Genomic DNA, 23633 nt, shown 5'->3' on the forward strand with positions numbered 1-23633 from the left:
ACCTAAGTTTAGTTTGCATACAGCTTCTTTAGAAGCTATATGGTTTATGCACTTTACTTTTCTTCAAGGATAATTAATTCACTTGAACAATATTTAAGTTCAATATGTCTGTAAAAGTAGAATGTGCCTGGGCTAGAGTGTGCATTCGAGAAACCAAGAGCCTGTGTTCTATAAAAAAGGCCTTTAATGAGGGAAAGGCAAAGTTTGGGGCAAGGGTTTTGCATGAAAGGTATCAACTTTACAGTGAACATTTCAGTGGCCATGCAAAATTTAACCTAACGCAGTACGAATTTAACCGTGTTGCGAGGAAAATAGATGAGCAAATTGCTAACTGGAGAAACAAAAAAGACAAGGAGCTGTATTTGTCTCAATTTTCGATGACAAACTGGTCTGATCAGGGAAAGAGGATGACCAGCGAAACACGAAAAGCACACTCGATAACAAATTGCAAGGCTTGCCAACTCTATAACTCACAGTATCAAGCAGCGTATCCTTTGAAAAAAATGTCCATGTTAGGTAAAAGGGGCCCGCTTACCAGTATTGCCACAGATTCTAAAAAACATACACTGCTTTCTGAAGGGTTAAAGGCAACAAAAAAACAGCTGAAGTCTGTTGGACAAACAATTTATTCAACATACAATGAAAAATGTAAAGAAAACTTTGGAAAGACACTAAGGGAAATACTAGTTCTTGTCCCAGATGCTGGTCTTCAGAGAAAACTTTCCCCTGTGGAAAAGAAAAAAGAAAAAAGGAATAAGCTTCAACAGACCAAGAGAGATGTTGAAAACAGGGTTTTAATGGAGAATGACACTGGTGTGCACCTAAATTTAAGGGAATCCTACAATGCAAGACAACAACGCCGATTAGCACAGTCATTTGAAACACCAGAACAGGCACAAGAAAGGGCAAGTACAACACCCCCTAAAATAAAAGAGAGGTCCCACATTCCTGCATTAGAAAACATTACAGGTGATATCGATCAGCTTTTGATAGACATCAACTCATGGCCGCATGAACAAGTAAACTGGTCTGAAAAGGCTAGGGTGTACAAGATACGGTACAAAGGGCAAGACTCCACTCCTCCAAATGGTGGTCAAATATTGAAGACCTTACTGCAGAAAACTCAAGGTGTTAACCTGGCAAATTTTGATAAGCCTGAAAATAAGGATGGTCCAAAAGGTATTTAAAATCTATATATCATTGATTTTGAATTGTCATCAATGTAGTTGGGATGCCTGTGGTAAATATATTTAAATACCGGTAAGCTCCAGTACAATAAGTTTGTTCTATTAGGGAATGGGAAATTCAAACGTTGATGAGGGAATGGATAAAACAAATGTGAACTTTGTTTTTCTATTATTGCATGTGCAGTTTTTTTTTACTATCTTAAACAATAATAATGTGTGCTTAGTTATATGATGTACTGTGAGTTGAAATATAGTAATTTCTTTTATATGTGGCTTACAGAATTTCGAGTAAGATGAGCACTGAAGAAGCAGGCAGGAGGTGAGATATCAGTTCCAGTTCCTCGCACCAATGAGAAGATCCGGGCATCCATCAAGCAACTAATTGAGGATGGGACATATGATGTTGGAGTCCCAGTGGTACAAAACGAAATAGTTAAGTTAGCTATTAGTAATGAGGGTGAAGTTATCCAAAAAAAGACTAATGTCTCTGCAAGAAAAATCCCCCTACAGCAAATTAGATCTGAAGCACTCGTTAGAAACAAGGATCTACTCAGAATCAAAGATGACAGTTCATATGACAAATTAACCAGAGAAGAAATAATGAGTGAGCTGAAAAGAATTAACGAAACAACTGGAGATGACACTGAAGAAATGAGAAGTCGCTTAAAGAAATTGCAGCGCCAAAGACATTGGCTAACATGGCATGACCACTCAACAGTGGCAAATCATGGGCATATGCTGTTCTGCGTAAGAGAACTGTATGACAATGCAATTCATTTAAGCACAGAAGAGTTTGCTACTAAGACAGGCCGAAGTATAGACATCCAAGCCACAATTGAAGAGCCACAGCTGTATATACTGGGTCCCAGTAGATCAACAGTAGAGGACCAAATGCAGTTTGTGCCTACAAGACAGGAAGACTTAAAGAAATTGAAAGACAATATCACAACTGAATCTGGAATAGGAATAAAGGATGTCATGAGATTCATGAATGGGGACAATCCAGCAGCAGAAATGGAAGATGGAACTCAACATGGGGGCCACTATGGATGTCCAGGTTGTGATGGTGATATTAATTCTAGCTGTGATATGGAATACTCCTTCCAGAGGAAATATAAAACGTTAGAAGAGAAAAAGAATTTGATTACTGCTGGTCCTGCTGGGAGAAAGAATTCACTGCATCCATTCAAGGACTTGAAAGTCAATGAACTCAAAGCTGAGCTTAGAGCTAGGGGTATGTCTGATGAAGGGAAAAAGAATGAGCTACAGAAAGAGCTAGCAGAAGTACTCAGTAGGTGGAACAACTAGACTGCCTGCATTGCTACACCATAATGCCTCAGTTCAAGATCTCAATCTGGAAATGTATGAAGTGCTGTGCTTTGAACCATTACATTGTTTGATGAACCACATCAAAAACATCTTGCAAGAACTGCCTCATCACATAACAGACATTGACACATTGATCAAGCTTAAGGAAATCCTTTCTGTACAGCTAGGTAAAGAGAAACTTAGAGGTGTGGACTACAGAAAGACACTTCTTTATGTGACAATTGCCCTTTACCCACTGGCCAACCGGGAAGTTAAACTTCTACTTGTAACTTTGTGTGAAATGGCCGGCTGAGATCTATTATAGCCAGGATGAGAAGAGATGCCCCAAGATGATCCTACGCCTCCACAACCTTTGTTGGGGGCATGCTATTCAATGCCGAAGAGTACTGACTCCTCCAAAGTCCCTGAGCTACAGAAAACTTTTTGGATTGTACTTCCACAGCTGCATCACACACTCCTCACAGCTTCTTAGAATAACATCCCACAGGTCCATTAATGCTGAAATGTTTGAAAGATTTTTTGAGAAGATATCAGATATCACTTCCAAGACTTGGAGCAGGAGAATACAAGATCTGCCAAAGAATGCCATTCTTCATGTCAAACAAGATCCATCCAAACCTGGTCTAAACTATGTTCTCAAAGAAGAAAGGGAGATCAGCAAACTAGCTAAGTCTCTTCCAAGGATGGGAAACACCTTTGTGCCCACAACTGATCTGATGAAATATGCAGGGGACTGGGAGGCACACCTGAAGCTCATTGCAGACTATTTGGAGCCAGGAGAAGGAGTATGGTGGAAAGAAGTTGTTGGTGGAATAGAATTCCTTGATGGTCATGATGAAACAAGCTTCAGAGAAGAGGGACCACAGCTTCATCATTTTCGATCAAGTACAATAAAGAAGGAGCAACAACATCTAGACACTTCCTGGAACAAATGCCTAGAGAGCAAGGTCAAGATTCCAGCAACAAAGCTGAGAGATGCCAAGGGTAAGTGGCATGTCCCTGAAACATGCTATTGCTCTGGAACTGTGCCTGATGATGAGGATGACAATGCCATTTCTACAGAGCAAATGATTCAGCTAATAACAGAAGACAGTGATGTTGGTAATGCCTTGGCTGATGATGAGGACAACATGGATGGAGAAGCCTTTACAACTACATGTGACATAGAATCAGAAGAAGAACAAATGGCTGCACATCAAGAGATGACTGAAGAAATGCATGGAAGTGTCTTGGGTGATGACAAGACCAGAGGGACAGAGAATGTATTGACTGTTGTAAATAAAACACCAACAACTGCTGAAGAAGGAAACAAACTACATGGTAAAAGGCCATACTCATTTCCTGAGGTCAATGAATGTACACCAGAAACCAAAAAGAAAAAGAATTCAGATGAAACAAACAATCAACAACTCAACTCCAAGACAGCAAAAGCCTTATGTACAGTGCTAGGCCCCTGTGAGGAAGTTTTGAAGTATGACAAACTAAGAGAGAATTTAAGACATAATTCCAAATCAAGGTTTCACATTGAAAGATATGAAACTCACCTTGTGAAAATCCAAATTGCAGTTCTCAAAGCTTTCAAACATCTGAGCTCATTCCTTGACGATGCTGAAGAGCCTGTAGTACAAGTAGATGAGTTCAAAACAAAGAAAGTACAATTAAAAACAGCTTCAGAACTTCTTAAATTATGGAAAATAACTGTACACCTCCATTAGGTAGTATGATGTTTACATGTCTCAAGAAATATAAAAGGGCCATTATATGTATACATCATGTATATTAAATTAATAATTTTTTTGTATGAGATTAATAAGATAGTATTTCTAGATGAAGCTGCTGTTAGAACTATTCACACCAATGACTAAATACAGATGTTAAGAAGCATTCACAAACACAACTACCTACTGCAGTGAATATGTTTGAAAACAACTTTGTATATAGAGAAAGCATCCATTACTGCTATTTTTGTATTTAATTGTATAAATATTTAAATAACTTTGTATATAGATGAAGCATGTATTGTTATTTTTGCATTCGAGTGTATAAGTTTTTCTACATAGACTTTGTTATTAAAAGCGATAGACACAACAAATAAAATTGGCATACAGCTATTTAAAAAAAGGTTGAATACTGAATACTGTATACTGAATAGTGCATTCCAAGACCAGAGGGCAATGTGGGTCGTTAATGTAGTTAGTATACTGTTTCAGATGGAATACACTAAAAATAGAATAAATAATAAGTATTAATTCTACTTTACACAATGTCAGTATGACCCACAATGCACTTTGGTCTTGGAATGCACTATTCAGTATAAAGTATTCAGTATTCAACCTTTTTTTAAAAATATATGTATATAGCAGAGGCCGAAAAATGGCGAAGAAGAAAGACTCTATTTCTATATGCCTGCTTTGCAGAGCTTTTTCTCTTTCTTGGGCTTCTTTACTAGAAAAATAGAGTCGAGAAGAAGAAGAAGCCTCTGATCTGTAAAGAAGGGCGCTGTCAACCAATATCACGATGCTGCAAATTTTTTGTACCTTTTAGTCAGCCAAGGCACCGCCATCAATCATTCTTATAATGTCACAACTTTTTTTAACGTAATTTTGTAGTAAATATGAGCAAAGATTTTGAAGAACAAACCCTAATGAACATATGACTATAAACTAGCGCGACGTTTCGGTGTCTACACGGCACCGTTATCAATCGAAGTGGCCCAGGATTTTTAGTATTTAAAAAAGAAAAAACTATTGTAAATATTTTAGTATTTAAAAAAAAATCCTTCGGGTTTAAAAACACGAAGGAGGGAGGAGATGGAGATAAAGAAAGCCTCTACTGAAGCAGATAATTGTCAACCATTATTATTCTTATCAATATTACAATCTTTTTGTATCTTTTTTAAATACTTTTTTCAGATCGAGCTGTAATCAAATGAAATGTAATCTTGATAGTGGCGTACTGAAAACATCGGAAAAATGATGAAATTACACTCAATTGATCAAAAAAAATATATTAAATACAGAAACATCTACATCTAAAATTATTAGGTGTTAACAGAAGAATTTTTTTTTTGTATATCGGAGTCCAAAAATTAACGTGTGGAGATATTAGACAAAAGTTTTTTTCCCTTTTCCTCCGTCGGGCTTTCAAGTAGATATCTTTTTTGTTTAAACCCTGTTTTTAAGACTTTTTTGTATGTTGCCGAAGTATTATGCAACAGAATTTAGGATTTATTTACTTGAATTCATTTTTGTATGATTTTGCGATATAAGCTCATGTGCCATTGTAGCTAGTTTTCTGTTAAAAGTTTAAGTTTGCAAGTTTGTTAATAAAGGTTTTTAAATATACGAAAATCAACCTTAAAACTCTCCATATTAACAAGGCAAATAATTTTTTTAGCAAGAGATATATAAAAAATGGTATTTCGTAATGCTAGTCAGATGCTCTATCAAATACAATGCTTACCTTGGAGTTTAGCTTCAATGTATCTCGGTCTGAGTGTGTCTGAGTACCCAGTCAGCTTAGGGAAAAAAGCAACAATGAACCAAAAAGACGAGTGAAGATAAAGCCTTACAAGCTTGGCTACTTTACTGGCAATCTGTACACTTTCTTCTCACACTGACACGATAAAATATTAATAACCTAACAAAAGTTCTTTGAAGTGTCTCCTTTGGATGAATTGAATTGAATAACAAAACCACTTTGACGGCGTAAAATATTTAATAACGAACAACACTTCTTGAAGTATCTCCCTTGGATGAAGTCAATTGAATATTGGATAACCAGCTGGCTTTCCAGTTTTATTAAACGTCAAATAAAGCCCGCTTTTGTTAGAACTCCAATGAGTCGATTCTGCCTTGTGTTCAGCTCGGAATGTTAACGAGAGGTTCTTTCCAAATATATATAAATATGTATTGTAATAATAAGTAAAATTTTGGTAGACCCATTGTATGGTCAACTTGAAGACAATCTATAGAAAAATTCGAATATATCTGGATATCAAATCTGAGTTATTATTAAATGAATTCTAAATTTACTTTCTTACTTGCCTCCCCAAGGCGAAGGTTGATGATCTCAAAGCACAAAAGCTTCCAGTCGTGCAATTCAACATTACAATGCAATGGCTAATTATGATAACGAAAAGTAGAACTACCTAGGATGCGCAGTGCTGAAAGATATCTGCAAAACATAAGTGTGTTTTCTTATAGTTATTTGTAACGCTTCTGCTTTCAAGACCTCCGTTAATTAAAGTAGTGTGGTTGCAAGAAGCCCTATAGGCATTCACTGGGTTGCCCGCATCATGCACCGGAGGTCTAGTAGTACAGCTGAAGAAATTTGCAATTTTAGAACAGAAAATAATTCATTTAAAATTCGGCCAAATCCATGCAATAACATGAACCAAACTATCCTACGATTATTAAGAAGTGATTTCAATAATAGTCCCTTTCCATCATGAAAGGTAGCTCTGCCTTTGCACTGAAGCGAGTCGAAAGGTGGCTTTGCAATCATAGAGACCTTTTTTAAACACCTTGGACAATTATTCACATGCCTCTATTATTGCAAGCTAGCTCACCGTCCATCTCACTTCAATGCAAAGGCACAGCTTCCTTTCACGATGGCGCAGAGAACTGTGAAAGGGACTATTTGACATGTATGTTTGTTTATCCTCGGAAAAAGATACGTAGGACTCCTAGCTGGGCTATTATTTAATGCCCGGCAGTTCAAAGTTTTAATTTCAGACGATTTTTCAAAAACAAATTCTAATCTATTTAAAGTATTCTATTTTTGTAGAGAAGCTTAAAGCGAATCAAATTCCAGTTTGTTAAAGACTGATTTTCCTAGCTCGAACTTCATGGGGTGACTTGGACATACGTACATGCATCTTAATATCTTAATGACAACATCTTGTTGCCATAATAAGAGTTCGGCCACGAGTTTTCCTTTCTAATTTGAGCTCGACAGTAGGTCTAAATGTATATTCATAATTCTCTAATTCAAGCTGATTGTCTTCAAACAGACCCGCCATGCAGCCACCGGGTCGCCAGCAAAAACACAGGGATCCCACACGATTATCTGAGTTCTGCATGATTTATCATTCATCATTCATCCATGTGTTACTAGACTGCATAAATTATGGCGTTTATCATAACGGTAGAGTACTTTTTAGCACGTATTTTGCTCATTTGGTGAAATAATCTTCAAACTTTGGGCTATCCAAGGAATATTTTACAATGCCTTACCAAGTTTTTCGCCATTTTCGCTTCGTGTTCCATCCATTCATACGTTTTTGCAAGCTACTTCGTCGTCGTATCAAAACAACTATCACAACAATCTTCATAACATGTTCTCTAATGTTTTACCTCGTTCATAACGATTCTTTGTATTTTGGCTTCGGAGAGGATTCAAAAGAGTATTTAGACTATATTTCAAAAACTGCTTCTTGTAAGTTACCGAAATTAAACCCTTTTCACAGGAGTATTTTGCCGTACATCAAGAATTTGCAGCCATTAGAGTGTGGAAGGAGTATCTCGACATTCGAAAAGGACGTTCTTCGAGTTGAAGGTGAAAACATTGTATCTGTTTACTATAGGACTCTAACGAGACCAGATGGGAATGATGATGCTGTTAATATATCTGAGCCAATAGAAATACCAAACTTGTTAAACAAACACGTTGGTGGGAAGAGAGCAGAGGACGTCATCAAACCTGGTAAGTTTTAACATAGTTAATAGCTATGGTTTTAAACACCAGTCGCTCAAAAGAGCCGTAGGGTTCTATAGTTTAATCAAGCAATATGGTGAAATGGTCAGGGCTGCTGCATGAGGTCGTTCTCTCAATTTTATTAGACATATATCGGAAATTCGTAAAACACCTCTGGGTTTCTTGATTACATTCTCATTTACACAGGGAAAGCCTACTGTTTGAGTGCCATCAACAGGGTGTGTTACACCAGGCAATGTTTCATGCAACTTGTGTCACACATCGTAATGGTCTGGAGCGATAATTAATTTATGCGCGATGAAGTATCATGGCTGTCAAAATGGGCGACGTCTTTAAGTCCTTGTCGTTACTAGAATCAGAATTCGATTTATTATCGATTGCGGCAAAGCTACAGCAACACTGCGAGACAAAATTGTTGGTGTTTCACTATTTCTCGCGGCGCATGCAGCTTGTTTTGCAACGAAATTACGAGACAAGTTATACCCAGGAGAGGTTGTTTTTCTTCCCCTCTGTAGGGCTAAGCGGCAGGCTAGTCGTGAAGAGTTTTTCTCTTCCGGCCTAAAGTCAGAACGGAGGTCAGCTAAGATAGGTGGAGACAAGTTTCAGGGAATATATTGCTTAGTGAAATCTCGATCGTTTCCCCCCAGGTGGCTATGGGTGTATTGTACACAAGATTAGCCATAAGTGTCTTCACCCCTATGGTGGGATAGGCTTACCAAACGGACTTCAACCCGTAGTATTTCACGAAAACTGCTGTGAAAAGGCTGCTTACTTCCAAATGGAGAAGGATGGCGCCATAAAACATGTTCAGAGCAATCGATGTATTCGTCAAAAACGTGAGTTTTTTATATACTAGCTTTATTATGTAACAATTTTAAAAGTTTTTGCGTTGAGATTCTATGTTAATATTAAATAGATTGTGTACAATGTGCTGTCTTTCCAAAAGCTGTGGGTTCAAAATTACAAAGCTTGAATTCTAGTGCTACGAGAGTTTGGCCAAGCAAAGGTTATCTTCCACAGCAGGGACACCAAAGCATTTTGTTTTATCAAGGGCGGATCCAGGGGGCCCCCTTCAGCAGAAAAAAAAACCCAAAAAAAACTGAAGAATTAGATGTTTTTTTTTTATTGTTTTCCATTATGTTGACGGAAGAAACTCAATTAGCCCCTCCCCCCCAAACTCAATTAGCCCCTCCCCCCTAAACTCAATTAGCCCCCCCCTAGAATTTTGGCTGGATCCGCCCTTGTTCATGGGTACGTTTTAAACAGCGATTGGCGCATAAGCCATAAGTGACAGAGAAACATTATCGGTACGGTTGGATGGCGGTAAGGCGGAGAGATCCAAGCCGAATACATTAACACAAGATAGATTGATGAGGGTTGGTTGTTTGATATAATAGTTGCACAGAAGAACACATCGCACAGATGCTTGCTAGGATTAAATGAGTGAATGGATAAATAATAAATCTAAAAATGGGATGCGATTAGACCCAAACATACCTTTAAAATATATGTTTTGAGACAACGTCTGTGTTTTATGATTTAATTTGAAGATGCTTCCTAAATTCTATTAACATTTAACTGTTTCTACCACAATTTCTATAATTTTTTTGTGTGCCATGGTTTATAAAGGTAAGTTGCACGATTACGTAACTCTTGTCAATTGGATGTCTTTGCTTTATTGGCCTTTCTTATAGAAAATGAGTCTTGAATAACATAAGAAAAATTGTTAAACTTTTTAGTAGGTGTTTAGCAGCGAGTTTAGTAATGTTGTCCTGTTTACATTCAGAATTGAAATTATTTCATTTTTCTACTTCGTCAGCTATTTCGTGTTTAATTAAACATGTGGTTAGCTAATATTCCATTCAGTGAAAGTTTCTTTAGCCAGATACTATGGGGATTGCTTAACTGTAGAACCTCTATTAACCGACCACCATCGGGAATTGTCAAGTAACCAACCAACAGGGATTGGGCGCTAAAAAGAGGTATAAATTACTGCGAAAACCCTCTTAGGGACTTTGCCAACTATCCGCTAAAAAAGACTTTTTTGGCCATTTACTATTTGACTGCTAAAAAAAAGCTGGCTGTTTACTAGGTGACCGCTTAATAGAGGTTGACCATTTACTAGGTGACCGCTTAAAAGAGGTTGGCCGTTTACTAGGTGACCGCTTAATAGAGGTTGACCATTTACTAGGTGACCGCTTAAAAGAGGTTGGCCGTTTACTAGGTGACCGCTTAATAGAAGCGGTTCTACTTTACTAGAATTTATCGTGATGCATATTCATGGGCAAACAACGTTACTAGCGTGATCGCAAACTTTGTTTTTTGGATGAAAGTTCATACCCACACCACATGGTCTTGCGATTTTGCTTGCAGTGCTGCAAGTCACATACTGATTGCAGTCGGTTGGATGGGAGTAGTCTCCGTCTTCCTTCCCAGCACAGAACGTTTCTGCATTGAATGGCTCACCAGCTGAAAAGTGCATGCATAGATATTAGCAATGCAAATTACGATGAGAAAAGTAGTAGTTTTTCTCAACGGTAATAGCCAAGGATTTTAAAGAAACTAAGTAGTTTCTCGGCTTGTAAGAACTGTGAACATGAGCCATTCCAAGGTTAAGGAAAAGACTGTGTCAAGTGCAGTGCAGTGATCCGCTGAACAGGGTATGGTTTTTCGAGCTTCTTGTCATAAGCAGGGTGTGCAACACATTTTTAAGATAAAGCCTTACCTGCGCCTGCAGCCATTGTTGGGGGCGGAGTGCTGGATTGTTCGGTAACATTACTATAGACCTCCACTACTCCAAGCATTTCCATGTAGATGCTGTTCGTCTTTGGCTTGTACGCCCATTGCTTGTTCCAGCGGCTATAAACACTCAGTTCACAGGTTTTGGCGGCAAGATCATAGCTGAGGCTCTTGCAGCGAGTGTTGTCAGTTAAGCATCTTAAAAGACATGTGGGGTAGTTGTCTGCCGGTGACGAATCGTAAGCAGAACCTTCCAGAGTGTATCCCCATTGGGACTTTTTCGACACACACTCACCATTTGCACCAGTATTGCGATGGGAAATGGCAAGAAGAGTCAGAAAAACGACGCCAAAAACAGCTCGATTGGAATAAGAACGATGCTGTTGAAGAAAACAACATTTTAAAGAAATCACGGCTAAACGTTTAAGCTCGTGATTAGAAATTACTGATTTCTCCCTTTGATACACTGACTACAAACTTGTTTGTTTTTTTCATTATTAACTTGTGCTTGAATTCGTAACTCTTTGAATTCTTTTTCTTTCTTTTCTTCTCTTTAGTTAAAAATTTTGTTTCTTCCCTCCTTCCTCCATGCCTTCCCTTCTTTCCTTTTTTCCTTTTTTCCATCCATCCATCCGTTCGTGCGTGCGTCCGTGCGTGCGTGCGTGCGTCCGTGCGTCCGTCTTGCTGACAATTCTAACAAGGCATGCATGCAACTTCATTCTTTTTTCAATCTTATATATGTACAAGTTTAACTCTTTTTTTTTCTTTTTAATTTTTCCACTTTTCAACTTCCATCTGTCGGCTTATCAATATCACGAATAGAGATTTTTTTAGCATCTCATTTATCGTCAGTTAACAAGTTAAAAATTATTTAAAATTAGTGAAAATAAATCCCAAAAATCCGCTCCAAGTGTTAGATGAATAATATAATATTTGTCTTCGGTGAGAATGGAATGGAAAATACAAGTAAATGATGAAAATATATTCCTGTAATCTGTTTGCGGTAATATATTTTAAACTCTTAACCCTAATTGATCTGCTTATGAATTTTACGCAATAGACATTTATATTTTTAAAGTCTGGGTACTTGAATTAAATTAAGGAAGAAATCAGTTAAGCTTAATTTTCTTCCTCCTGTAACCCTGTATATCATAGTCTCTCCACTTAAATTTAGAAGATAGCCAATTATTAACGGAAACCTTTTGAAGATGAAATTACTAACGGGTAAATATCTATTTGTTTTTCTCCGATTACCAGAAGAAGAAATTAAATTAAAAATGGTTTCATGATATTTGACAATAAGCAAGTGCTTTAAACAAGGCTGAAAGAAAGGAATTTCCGATAGAATGACCTAGAAGAATATTACTTCAAGTTGGTAAGCCTAGTTGTTTTTGAACATTTTTCATATGAGTGAACTGACATTTCTTTAAAACAAAAACGAAAAACGTCAAGACAAAAAAAGACGGCACTAAGGAAATTGTAAGATGACCCGCTGACAACGCAATAACTACAACGACCTTGCAGCTTGATTTAATTGTGCATTATGTTAATAAAAGGGGATTGACGAAGGCGTGTGGAGTCGTTTTAAATCGATCCGCGATATGCGGCGAAAACAAGGTTACAACATCCTACATTCGTCTAATTTTTGCATGCGTTTCGAGACAAGATTGACTAATACAAATTTTGGCTGAAAAACATAATATTAGAAAACTATTCCTATCATTAAAGCAGAGTTATTTGGTCACTTTAAATAAAGCGCGTTCGAATGTATGAAGCGTAGTGGGTTACGAACACAGGTTTGTAAAAATGTTTTCTGCACAAATACATCGATGGCACCAGAGTAATGTGTGAATGAATCGAGGCCAGAGGGTCAGTTTCAAGTTCTTACGGATTCATCTTTCAGTGCGCTATCAATAGTATGACAACATGAAAGTTTAATATTTGAAAAATATCTGTGTTACTGTAGACTACGTTTATGTACAAATACATCGGTACGTCAACGATATGTCAATGCGAACTTTTCAAGTTTTACAGAAGTTATCTTATGATAACGTACACGATTTATAGTTCAAAAAATCTGTTTAAGTTGATAACAAGTGGTTTAGTCTAAAATTTCGATGATAATCATAATAATAGTATTAAGAAAAAAATAAGACCCATGACAGATTAGATCAGGAAACACAAACGCGGAAGAAAACTGATCATGGGAACTTTTTGATCCTTTTTCATTATGGGGACCATACTCGAGGTAATTCTAAAACGACTGCAGTACAAGCTTTAAGACTTTTAGTGACCATGCATCACAGCAAAATAACTTTGTTCAATTTAAAAACAAAGAAAGAAGAAAAAGGAAAAAAAAGAAAAAAAAGAAAGAATATAGAAGTGTGCTAATTTTGGAAAAAACTCTTGTGTCTGTAGCAGTACGAAAAGGTTTGGACCAGGATAAAATGGACTAAAGTAGTAAAATTGCCGTACAAACCTTAAGAAGTCGATCAACAGTATGAAACAACATCGTTGTCGGAATACAAGTGATTTTTCTTCTAGAAAGTTGTCCCTAAAGAGCAGGTGAATTTTTCAACTGGATAACAGAGATCCCACAATTAGATAATTGTCATTGGTCGAGAGATTCAGTTTACTCATGTTTTATTCAAAACGGCTCTAGTGAAAATCAAGATTTCAATACACCAACATAATCGAAGATACATTTGTTACAAGATACGTAAATATTTAAAAAAATGTTTTCATATTGGGTCGAAATGAGACTGAGCGACTTTGAAAAAAAATCGCCGCCAAATTCGCTCTGATAAAAATGAAACGCTGTCCACTTATTAGACAGATTAAGATTCCCGTTTTTTCGTTCCTGCAAACTGCAAACATGACCACGATTTCATCGTTTCCCTGTATTGCGATTTACCTTTTGTAAACCTTCTCACCAAAGACAAATAATTCTTCTGTAGTTTATCCCAGATTTTTGTGATTTCCGTCACTAGTTTTAAATTTAAGTTCCACGTTTGCCGTTAACAAGAATAGGCAGATTAAGATTCTCGTTTTTCCTTCCCGCAACGTGACCACGTTTTCATCGTTTCCCTACATTTCACTTTACCTTTTGCAAACCTTCTCGACAATAGGACAAGTATTCTTTTGTTTATCTAATACCTGGAGATTTTTCGTGATTCCTTTTCACTAATTTTAAAGAATTTTTTAATGGTCAACTGACGTTTCACGTTTGCCGTAAACGAGAATCTGAACGGCTCTCTAATCTTAACTCTCTATTATCTGATTGGCTGCCGTGAACAGCAACTTCAGACAAAAGTAAACTATCATGTGGACGTCTTAGGAAAATCTACATTAATCTAAAAGTGATATCTTTCTTTCAAAATCTAGCTACTGTTATTTTATAACTCCTCATTTCAATTGATTATAAAATGGATAGTTTACGAGTATTTAATCATTAAAAAATCATCAAAATATATAGAAAAGAACTGTTTTGAAAACAGATTTTTAGCTACAATTACATTCTAATACCTTTTATTTCCCAAATAATTTGTATTCTTTTTCACCGGGGTTATTTTTTTACCACTTGATGGCTCGTTTCATTTCATGTGAAGTCAGACGTTTAACGGCCTGAGCGTAAGTCATGCATTTTACTCTCAGGTTTGCACGGTGACCGCCCACTGTTTTTTTTTTTTGAGCTTATTTTGTGTGCTTTGTGTTAGGTTTTATCGATTACCAAAGTTTCAGAAAATTGACATTCGCGCCGCATTTGCACTAGTATAGTTTAGAACTGGACCCACTTTTCACAATTGTGTTTATTGTTTTACAAAATGCCGTATACTTATTGTCATTCCCATGCATCTTTGCACCCCCGTTAACATTGATTTCGATCAGAACAAACATAATAGAAATAGAAATAAAAGTGGACACCCAAAAAATTCAAGCACTACTATTCCTTCATTCCTGCCTTCCTTTTCATCCCCCTTTTTCCATTTTTTCGTCCTTCATTTTTATTATATTCATGTTTCATTCCTTCAGGTCCTGGAACAATCGGTACAGACATTACTTTGCACCAGAAATGCGATACCAAGTTCGAAGTCATTGACGGATATATTAAACTGAAAGACAAAGATCTTTGCTTACAACCCGCGAGTAGACGGGACGATCCCGCGAACAACGAGGAAATCGTGCTTGATGGAGATTGTAACAAGGAAAGACATTCTTTTTACTTTAATTTTCTTGAAGGTATATTTTTTCTTGTTTTGTAAAGTGTTTTGTTTTTAGTTTGTGCTAGTTTGCTTTAGCATTTGTTCAACTGTCTCTTCTTTTTCTTCTTTTTGGTGTTTGGGCGAAGGCATGAGGTACTGCGGAATGAAGGCGCCGATTGTCTTCATTGTTTTCTACTGTCTTTGTTTTCTTCTTTCTTTCTTTCTTTCTTTCTTTCTTTCTTTCTTTCTTTCTTTCTTTCTTTCTTTCTTTCTTCCTTTCTTTCTTTCTTGTGTTTTACTCTTCCTATCCTTCTTCATTGTCTTCCATTTTTTCTTTTCTTCATTTTATGAGAATAGAAACTTAGAAGACTCAAACTATGAATTTTTAAATTTAAACAGAACCTTTGAACTTTGAGCTTATCCGTAAATGATCATCCAATATGGCGGACAATCAAATAAACACGTGACTCTGACTTGTAAGCGAGTTATATATTATGGGATAGAACTGTATTACATTTATTTTTCTTTGAATTAAGTATCCTCCCATAAATTGAATATCAAATTATTATTAATAAGCTATTTCATTCAATTTACTTACTCTTTCTAGGAACGCAATTTAAGGGAGAAGTAACCGTAAACACTGATTTTATACGAGTTGAAATCAAAAATGGCGGAACAGCAGACGATGTTATAGAAACTCATATGCAAACGAACTTTAAGAAAGAAGTTGGGGAGAGAAAGATTATCCCTGCTGGGATCCCTGTGGATATTGTGATGATCATGTTTGATTCGACTTCTGCTGCAAACTTCATACGGAAAATGCCTAGAACGTACAAATACTTGAAAGAGACCTTGAATACTGTCTTCTTGAATGGTGGGTATTACGTTTATGACAACACATATGATAAAAAATCAAAATCAAAAACGAAAACGAACGAACGAACGAACGAAAAAAAATTTTTTTAAAATCAACAACAAAACACACCAAATCACAGGAAATGTAAACTAAAAACAAAAACATACAAAAGGATAACAAAAAGGCAAGAGCAAAAAGCAAGCAAAACTAAAGTAAAACAATAAAGGTTGATTAAAAGCAAGAATAGCGCAGCGCAACCGTGACGTCATAAAACGAAGACAAAGGCGAAATTCGGACAAACAAGCTTACAAGTTTTCTTTCAGCAAATAATTTTCACAGCCGATCGCAGTTGATCTTAGTTTACATGGGTTATTATTGTAACTTTAAGTAAAAATAATAAAATCGGTTCGTATAATCCTAGTAGCGGTTAAACAGAATGCAACGGTTTGTCCGAATCTTTAAGCTATTTTTAGAATCAGTGCGCTGCGCTATCGATGTCAGATTTGTTTTTTCTTTAAATCGTTTCATTTTTGATTAATGGTTTACATCTTGCATGGACACTCCTAGTAATGGGCGCCTCTTCATACCTTTTTGTCCTGTTTAGGTCAAACAATAGTTGGAGATGGAACAACTGCTCAACTATCAGCTATACTCACAGGAATTCCAGAACATCATCAACCAGAAAGCAGAAAAGCGTTTCGCAATGCAAAGCCAGTTGACAACTGGCGGTGGATTTTTAAAGAATACTCGAAGCAGGGCTATGTCACCATGTACTCCGAAGATTCTCCGGCAGTCGGAGCGTTTAATTATCGATTGATGGGCTTTCGCGATCCACCGACAGACCACTATAGTAGATATTTCTGGCTTGAAGCAGAGAATTATGTTAAAAAAGTGCACTGCACTGGTAACCAAGCTATTCATAACCTTACTTTGAACTATTTGTTGAGCTTGTTCAGAACGTACAAGAAAAATCCAAAATTCTCGTTGCTGAACTTTTCGAATCTCGTGCACAGAGACCCGAATGCCATAACCTATGCTGACGGAGATCTCTTGAATCTACTTCAAACAATGACAAAGGAATCCTACTTGGACAACACCTTTCTTTTTATTTTTGGTGACCATGGTTACAGATTTGGAGGCATGAGAAAACAGACGTTGCAAGGAAAGCTCGAAGAAAGGTTGCCGCATTTCTCAATTTCGGTGCCAAAATGGTTCACGAGGCAACACAGAAGGTTGTACAACAATTTAAAGTTTAATTCAAGGCTTTTGACTTCACCCTTTGATATTTACGCAACTCTTAAAAATACTTTGAGTTACCCATGGGCACCAAAGTACGTTATGACAGGCCAAAGCTTACTTTCTAAGATCGATCCTTATAAAAGAACCTGTGGCAATGTTGGTGTACGCGATCATTGGTGCCCTTGTCTGGTCATGGAAAAAGTATCTGTAAAGGATGAAGTGGTCAGGGAGCTAGCTACGTTTGCGGTGTCGTCTATCAATGATCAAAATAATGATACGTCAACCACGTCTAAGCTATGCCTTCCCTTGTCCTTAAAGCAAGTTGTACAAGTTTCTCGAGAGATGCCTAGCCATACAGTACAAACGTTTAAGTTCTCCTTCAAGAACAAGGAATGTGATTCCTGTGGCGCGAAGCTTGCTGCGAAGGCCGTAAATACGATGGTCAAAGACACGTTGTATCAAATCCAATTTACTACCAAGCCAAACAATGCTACTTATGAAGTAAGCATTAGTTTGAATGGGGGTGTTGCGTCTATTGATGGAGAGATAAGTAGACTCGACTCTATTGGAGTCCAAGCTGATTGCATTAAAGATACCTTTGTGCATCTCATTAAGTTCTGTTACTGTAAAACGAAAACAAACTTCAAGCAAATAAATTGAATTTTATAAAGGCAGATGTGTGTCCTACTTCAATTGATGCTTCGATTTAGTTCGATTGTTTTTTTCTCACAGACTTCGCCGCGTTCATTGCAGTCAGTGTGCAGTGTTTCGCCGTTTTCCTTTTTTTAAAACTGAATTGCGTGGTTTTAAGCTCTACTTTCAATTTAATCATGGAAAGAGGGCCACAGTTTTGTTAGCGACTGGCTTTTTACGTGCTATTTTCGTAACACAAGGACGTTTTATTTTAGTAATGATAAAAGGGTAAATTATACACCGTGAAAAGATGCCGAAAAACTTACTGATGTTTCGGACGCTAGTCCTTCGTCGACAAAACATCAGTAAGGTTTTTCATCTTTTCACGGTGTATAATTTACCCTCTTATCATTACTGCTTCATTAGAAACACCGACGCAGCTCACACTAGTTTTTAGCTAGTTATCTCGACGTTTTATTTTGTTTTTGGCGCAGTTTCGTTGCCGCAGGCGTGACAAAGTGCACCTAGTATTGAGCGTTTTAGCAAGTCCCTGAGTGAGGCGGAGGAAGAGAGAGAGAGAGAGAGAGAGAGTGGGGGGGGATTCACCACCAGATAGCTCTCTAAAACAAGAAAATCAGGACCACGCTCCTGGTAAGCATTTGTAAGGACTATTTTATCACACTGCATGATGGCGTAAGGACGCCGAAACATGTCTGCCGGAAATAAATCAGTACGGTTAAAACTTTACTATGTCGTTTTGATTATCAAAATCATTGTCCAATAGGCCCTTTGCAGCTAGTGGTCACGTGCTTGGATACCGCTTAGCAACACAAAACTGGAGAGCAAGCCTTCCAGTAAACAAAAGTTGTAATAGGTCAAGCACGCGTGGTTTTATACGATAGTTTCATCGTTCAAAACGCTTAATCCTTTTGCCCTATCTACAAACACAGTAAGATAATCTTAAATTCTCTCCTTTGGACTCGATTTTTGGTTCGAAGTAACGATATTCTTCGCGTTATCGCGAAAAAATTGTCACCGCCGGCCCGCTCGACGGCTGAAAAACATGGCGACTTCGCAAGGTATGTACTTCAAAACTCTCCTTTTTTTTGGTTTCTTTTCAATTATTGGACTTCTAAAATCTCTAAAATAACAGTTTAGATTGTGAATGGTGATCGATTGTAATTGGACGGCATTTTAATGGACGATTTGTTTATTTTTTGTGAGAGTGATTCCACGTCTAAAGTCAAGACTAACCCATGTTTACATATATTCGCTGTAGATGTTAGAACTCCCGACGAGCCATCACATACCAAGAAAAATTCTTCGTACCATTGTTGTGTTCCCTTGTGTAACGGAGATTCTCGATATCATCCTGATTTAAAGTTTCACCGCTTACCAGGCCGTGCAAGGGATGAGCAATTGAAAAAGGAATGGCTGGTGAAGATACGAAGAGATGTGGGCCCACACTTCAAGGTATATAGGAATCTAACAATATCAATGCACAATACGAATTGCCTGTGGATCTTTAAAAAACTGTAATGAAGATAAAAATAGTTGAATACAGTTACATTGTTATTAAAAGGACATTTGATTTATAATAGGTTAACAAAAGTACCAGAGTGTGCTCAAAACACTTCACTGAGGAAGATTACAATCCTCCCACTGATTCTGGACGTCAGTTGCTAAAAAGAGAAGCTGTACCATCAATCTTTGACTGGTCAACCAAATCCAAAGCAAGAAGAAAGATAATTCGACAAGTAGATAGGTAATGAATATCACATATTTCTACTTCAATACATTTCATTTAGACTTGACTGATGGAATTGTACTTGATGTTTATTTTGGTTTAAACCAAAATAATTTTATAATTTTAATAATTTAGTCTTTTATAATTTTTTATTTAGTGTGAACTGAGTGTGAACTGAGTGTCATCATAATTTCAAAACCTTTTTACAGAGACACTCAGACAGATGAAAGTGATGACAATGAAGATAATAGTCCCAGCACTTCTACAACCTTCAGCATGGATGACCTACAAGCACAAGTCCAGTCACTCAGAGCACAGTTCCAAGATGCACAAAAGCAACTTGAACAAAGTAGAAATGAAACTGCAGCTGCCCTCACTGAAATAAAAAGGGTTAAAGTTGAAGCTGCAAAAGAAATTGAGGACATTAAGAGGCAAGCTGCAGAACAATTAGCACTTAATAAATTTGGGCTTGAGAGATTTGGCACAGACAATGAGATCATAAGATTTTATACAGGTTTCCCATCCTATTTACATATTCAGTTCTTTTTTAAGTTTTTGCAGCCATGTGCTGCACAAATGACATATTGTTATGCCTCTGGAGAAAGAGAAAGTAGACCAGACTCAAGAAATATGCTTCTTGTGGATGAATTGTTTATGTTTTGTGTACGCCTCAAACTAGGTCTATTCGGACAGGATTTAGCTCATAGGTTCCGAATACATAAATCGTCAGTTTGCAGGAAATTGATCACATGGACTAATTTTTTGTATTTTCTTCTTGGTAGTCAAGTGATCTGGCCTTCAAGGCAATGACACCGAGAGCTTCGTCGCGAATGAGGTCGTCGTACACCTGTTGCTGCCAGTGGATGGGTAGAACTGCTATTGTCGTTGTTTCGACCCGCGAAGATTGATGTCTCTCAGTTTGCCAACTAGAGTCTCGACGGCCGTTAATCTAATAACTGAAATTTAAAAACTGAGGAAAAAACATTGAAGGATATTTTAGATTAGAAAAAAAATCTTAATTAAATTCTTAATTTATTTTTTATTATATTTATATCATATTAGTATTATATTTATTTGTGCTATTTAGATTTTGTGTTTGTTCATTAGTTTTTTTTTTTGAGTTTTCATTTACAAACAAATTGAAATAGTTACAAAAAGCAATCCAAGACACATGATAAACCAACCTGCATTAAAGATTATCTAATGGGTTATGTAAGCCACATTAATCATACATTCACCAACTTCTTACAGACACTATGCCTCATTATTACCATTGGATAAAATAAGTGGGCCTTGAAAATTTGTAAGGAGGCAGGCTACAGTATATAACTGATTGACTGAACCTAAAGTGGACAATGGCACATCTGAATCAAAAAAGTGGTACTCTTTGACTCTTCTTATTGCCCTCTCGACATGAATTCTAAGACTTGCTAGTGTCTTTGTTTTTTGAACATCTGCGGCAGAGAATTGTTCCTGACTTTCAAGAAACGGAGGAATATTTAACTCTACCCGCTTCTCCCTAAGTAAATCTTCAATGTCAAACCCTTTGTCTGCCATGACTGAATCACCAGGTTCTAACAAATCTAGAATGCCGCTGCACCTTGTGATTTCCTTATCACTAATCCCCCCTGTGTAAAGGCTAGAAACGAAGCTAATAGCTCCATTAGGGGTAATGCCTATCAAACCCTTGAGTGTAGTATTACTCTTATAACTAGAATAAAGCTGCGACTGAAGTAGTAGGGAGGTAGGTGTTTGAACAAAAATCTCTGTACAATCTAAAATGACATGTGTGCTTGCATAAAGCTTTTTAAAACCTTCTGGCATAAACCTATCAACATCTTGCCTTGAAGGCCAGATCACTTGACTACCAAGAAGAAAATACAAAAAATTAGTCCATGTGATCAATTTCCTGCAAACTGACGATTTATGTATTCGGAACCTATGAGCTAAATCCTGTCCGAATAGACCTAGTTTGAGGCGTACACAAAACATAAACAATTCATCCACAAGAAGCATATTTCTTGAGTCTGGTCTACTTTCTCTTTCTCCAGAGGCATAACAATATGTCATTTGTGCAGCACATGGCTGCAAAAACTTAAAAAAGAACTGAATATGTAAATAGGATGGGAAACCTGTATAAAATCTTATGATCTCATTGTCTGTGCCAAATCTCTCAAGCCCAAATTTATTAAGTGCTAATTGTTCTGCAGCTTGCCTCTTAATGTCCTCAATTTCTTTTGCAGCTTCAACTTTAACCCTTTTTATTTCAGTGAGGGCAGCTGCAGTTTCATTTCTACTTTGTTCAAGTTGCTTTTGTGCATCTTGGAACTGTGCTCTGAGTGACTGGACTTGTGCTTGTAGGTCATCCATGCTGAAGGTTGTAGAAGTGCTGGGACTATTATCTTCATTGTCATCACTTTCATCTGTCTGAGTGTCTCTGTAAAAAGGTTTTGAAATTATGATGACACTCAGTTCACACTCAGTTCACACTAAATAAAAAATTATAAAAGACTAAATTATTAAAATTATAAAATTATTTTGGTTTAAACCAAAATAAACATCAAGTACAATTCCATCAGTCAAGTCTAAATGAAATGTATTGAAGTAGAAATATGTGATATTCATTACCTATCTACTTGTCGAATTATCTTTCTTCTTGCTTTGGATTTGGTTGACCAGTCAAAGATTGATGGTACAGCTTCTCTTTTTAGCAACTGACGTCCAGAATCAGTGGGAGGATTGTAATCTTCCTCAGTGAAGTGTTTTGAGCACACTCTGGTACTTTTGTTAACCTATTATAAATCAAATGTCCTTTTAATAACAATGTAACTGTATTCAACTATTTTTATCTTCATTACAGTTTTTTAAAGATCCACAGGCAATTCGTATTGTGCATTGATATTGTTAGATTCCTATATACCTTGAAGTGTGGGCCCACATCTCTTCGTATCTTCACCAGCCATTCCTTTTTCAATTGCTCATCCCTTGCACGGCCTGGTAAGCGGTGAAACTTTAAATCAGGATGATATCGAGAATCTCCGTTACACAAGGGAACACAACAATGGTACGAAGAATTTTTCTTGGTATGTGATGGCTCGTCGGGAGTTCTAACATCTACAGCGAATATATGTAAACATGGGTTAGTCTTGACTTTAGACGTGGAATCACTCTCACAAAAAATAAACAAATCGTCCATTAAAATGCCGTCCAATTACAATCGATCACCATTCACAATCTAAACTGTTATTTTAGAGATTTTAGAAGTCCAATAATTGAAAAGAAACCAAAAAAAAGGAGAGTTTTGAAGTACATACCTTGCGAAGTCGCCATGTTTTTCAGCCGTCGAGCGGGCCGGCGGTGACAATTTTTTCGCGATAACGCGAAGAATATCGTTACTTCGAACCAAAAATCGAGTCCAAAGGAGAGAATTTAAGATTATCTTACTGTGTTTGTAGATAGGGCAAAAGGATTAAGCGTTTTGAACGATGAAACTATCGTATAAAACCACGCGTGCTTGACCTATTACAACTTTTGTTTACTGGAAGGCTTGCTCTCCAGTTTTGTGTTGCTAAGCGGTATCCAAGCACGTGACCACTAGCTGCAAAGGGCCTATTAGAAGATCAGGTCCATATTTTGGAGCATTTTTTCGACCTTACCTCAGTGCCTCTACTTCACTTTCAATCTTATGACTTCCTGTACGTATTGGCTATTTAAGATTCCTTAGCTTTTGCGTGTGTGGTTCGTAGTCATTACCAGGCTCAGGTTGATTCGTCCCGCGTTTCAAGATCAGATATATTCAAATATATATATGGTACTATGACTAAAAGAGAGGTGTTACGATCGCTTCATTGGTTGTCAGTCTCCTGGGGTTGAGAGCATTACTTTTGTCATGATTTTAATTCAGCTTCTGATTATTACTGTCATTACTATACTGAAGAACAAAACGAAAGACGTCAATCAAAATAGATAGCCAGTTTCGAAAG

At 37.1% G+C, this 23633-nt stretch overlaps 4 protein-coding genes and 1 pseudogene across 7 annotated transcripts; 3 read left to right on the top strand and 2 right to left on the bottom strand.

The window, feature by feature from the left end:
- Positions 1-2275: 2275 nt before the first annotated feature.
- On the top strand, positions 2276-4231 carry LOC148908661 (uncharacterized; annotated as a pseudogene).
- Positions 4232-7645: 3414 nt separating this feature from the next.
- Positions 7646-17940, top strand: LOC116288272 (uncharacterized). The gene is made up of 5 exons (XM_031695039.1): positions 7646-8222; positions 8882-9070; positions 15006-15212; positions 15783-16049; positions 16636-17940. The coding sequence occupies exons 1-5, from the start codon at positions 7745-7747 to the stop codon at positions 17928-17930; spliced, it is 2436 nt and encodes an 811-aa protein (XP_031550899.1). The 5' UTR covers positions 7646-7744; the 3' UTR covers positions 17931-17940.
- Positions 9761-14120, bottom strand: LOC116288273 (uncharacterized). The gene is made up of 3 exons (XM_031695040.2): positions 13453-14120; positions 10960-11353; positions 9761-10703 (listed from the first exon to the last, which is right to left on the bottom strand). Exons 1-3 carry the CDS (start codon positions 13483-13485, stop codon positions 10513-10515), a joined length of 618 nt encoding a protein of 205 aa, XP_031550900.1. The 5' UTR covers positions 13486-14120; the 3' UTR covers positions 9761-10512.
- A 751-nt stretch (positions 17941-18691) lies between the features above and the next one.
- LOC148908662 (uncharacterized) lies at positions 18692-20695 on the top strand. Of its 3 annotated transcripts, none has more exons than XM_089035566.1 (4): positions 18692-19376; positions 19505-19668; positions 19860-20081; positions 20433-20695. In XM_089035566.1, exons 1-4 carry the CDS (start codon positions 19101-19103, stop codon positions 20458-20460), a joined length of 690 nt encoding a protein of 229 aa, XP_088891692.1. In that variant the 5' UTR covers positions 18692-19100; the 3' UTR covers positions 20461-20695. The 3 variants fall into 3 exon arrangements, with proteins under 3 accessions (XP_088891692.1, XP_088891691.1, XP_088891690.1); XM_089035565.1 differs by having other exon boundaries at positions 18692-18982; positions 19183-19376; positions 19860-20695; XM_089035564.1 differs by having other exon boundaries at positions 19860-20695.
- A 206-nt stretch (positions 20696-20901) lies between these two features.
- LOC148908663 (uncharacterized) lies at positions 20902-23259 on the bottom strand. Of its 2 annotated transcripts, XM_089035563.1 has the most exons (4): positions 22965-23259; positions 22571-22764; positions 22279-22442; positions 20902-22087 (listed from the first exon to the last, which is right to left on the bottom strand). In XM_089035563.1, exons 1-4 carry the CDS (start codon positions 22978-22980, stop codon positions 20905-20907), a joined length of 1557 nt encoding a protein of 518 aa, XP_088891689.1. In that variant the 5' UTR covers positions 22981-23259; the 3' UTR covers positions 20902-20904. The 2 variants fall into 2 exon arrangements, with proteins under 2 accessions (XP_088891689.1, XP_088891688.1); XM_089035562.1 differs by having other exon boundaries at positions 22571-23259.
- Positions 23260-23633: the final 374 nt, after the last annotated feature.

The sequence above is a fragment of the Actinia tenebrosa genome, unplaced genomic scaffold (assembly GCF_029948245.1).
Source record: "Actinia tenebrosa isolate PJP-AT-01 unplaced genomic scaffold, QUT_ActTen_1.0 PGA_scaffold3__52_contigs__length_22856419, whole genome shotgun sequence".
NCBI lineage: Eukaryota > Metazoa > Cnidaria > Anthozoa > Actiniaria > Actiniidae > Actinia > Actinia tenebrosa.

Excerpts from the sequence above, each read along its gene's own strand:
- LOC116288272 (XM_031695039.1), top strand. The coding sequence starts at position 7,745 with ATGCCTTACCAAGTTTTTCGCCATTTTCGCTTCGTGTTCCATCCATTC. Across the intron at positions 15,213-15,782 it reads TTACTTTAATTTTCTTGAAG|GAACGCAATTTAAGGGAGAA; the intron begins GTATATTTTTTC and ends TACTCTTTCTAG. Across the intron at positions 16,050-16,635 it reads GAATACTGTCTTCTTGAATG|GTCAAACAATAGTTGGAGAT; the intron begins GTGGGTATTACG and ends TGTCCTGTTTAG.
- LOC116288273 (XM_031695040.2), bottom strand. The coding sequence starts at position 13,485 with ATGTTGTTTCATACTGTTGATCGACTTCTTAAG. Across the intron at positions 11,354-13,452 it reads CTGTTGATCGACTTCTTAAG|CATCGTTCTTATTCCAATCG; the intron begins GTTTGTACGGCA and ends TTTCTTCAACAG. Across the intron at positions 10,704-10,959 it reads AACAATGGCTGCAGGCGCAG|CTGGTGAGCCATTCAATGCA; the intron begins GTAAGGCTTTAT and ends TGCACTTTTCAG.
- LOC148908662 (XM_089035564.1), top strand. The coding sequence starts at position 19,101 with ATGGACGATTTGTTTATTTTTTGTGAGAGTGATTCCACGTCTAAAGTC. Across the intron at positions 19,377-19,504 it reads ATGTGGGCCCACACTTCAAG|GTTAACAAAAGTACCAGAGT; the intron begins GTATATAGGAAT and ends GATTTATAATAG. Across the intron at positions 19,669-19,859 it reads ATAATTCGACAAGTAGATAG|AGACACTCAGACAGATGAAA; the intron begins GTAATGAATATC and ends ACCTTTTTACAG.
- LOC148908663 (XM_089035562.1), bottom strand. The coding sequence starts at position 22,846 with ATGGACGATTTGTTTATTTTTTGTGAGAGTGATTCCACGTCTAAAGTC. Across the intron at positions 22,443-22,570 it reads ATGTGGGCCCACACTTCAAG|GTTAACAAAAGTACCAGAGT; the intron begins GTATATAGGAAT and ends GATTTATAATAG. Across the intron at positions 22,088-22,278 it reads ATAATTCGACAAGTAGATAG|AGACACTCAGACAGATGAAA; the intron begins GTAATGAATATC and ends ACCTTTTTACAG.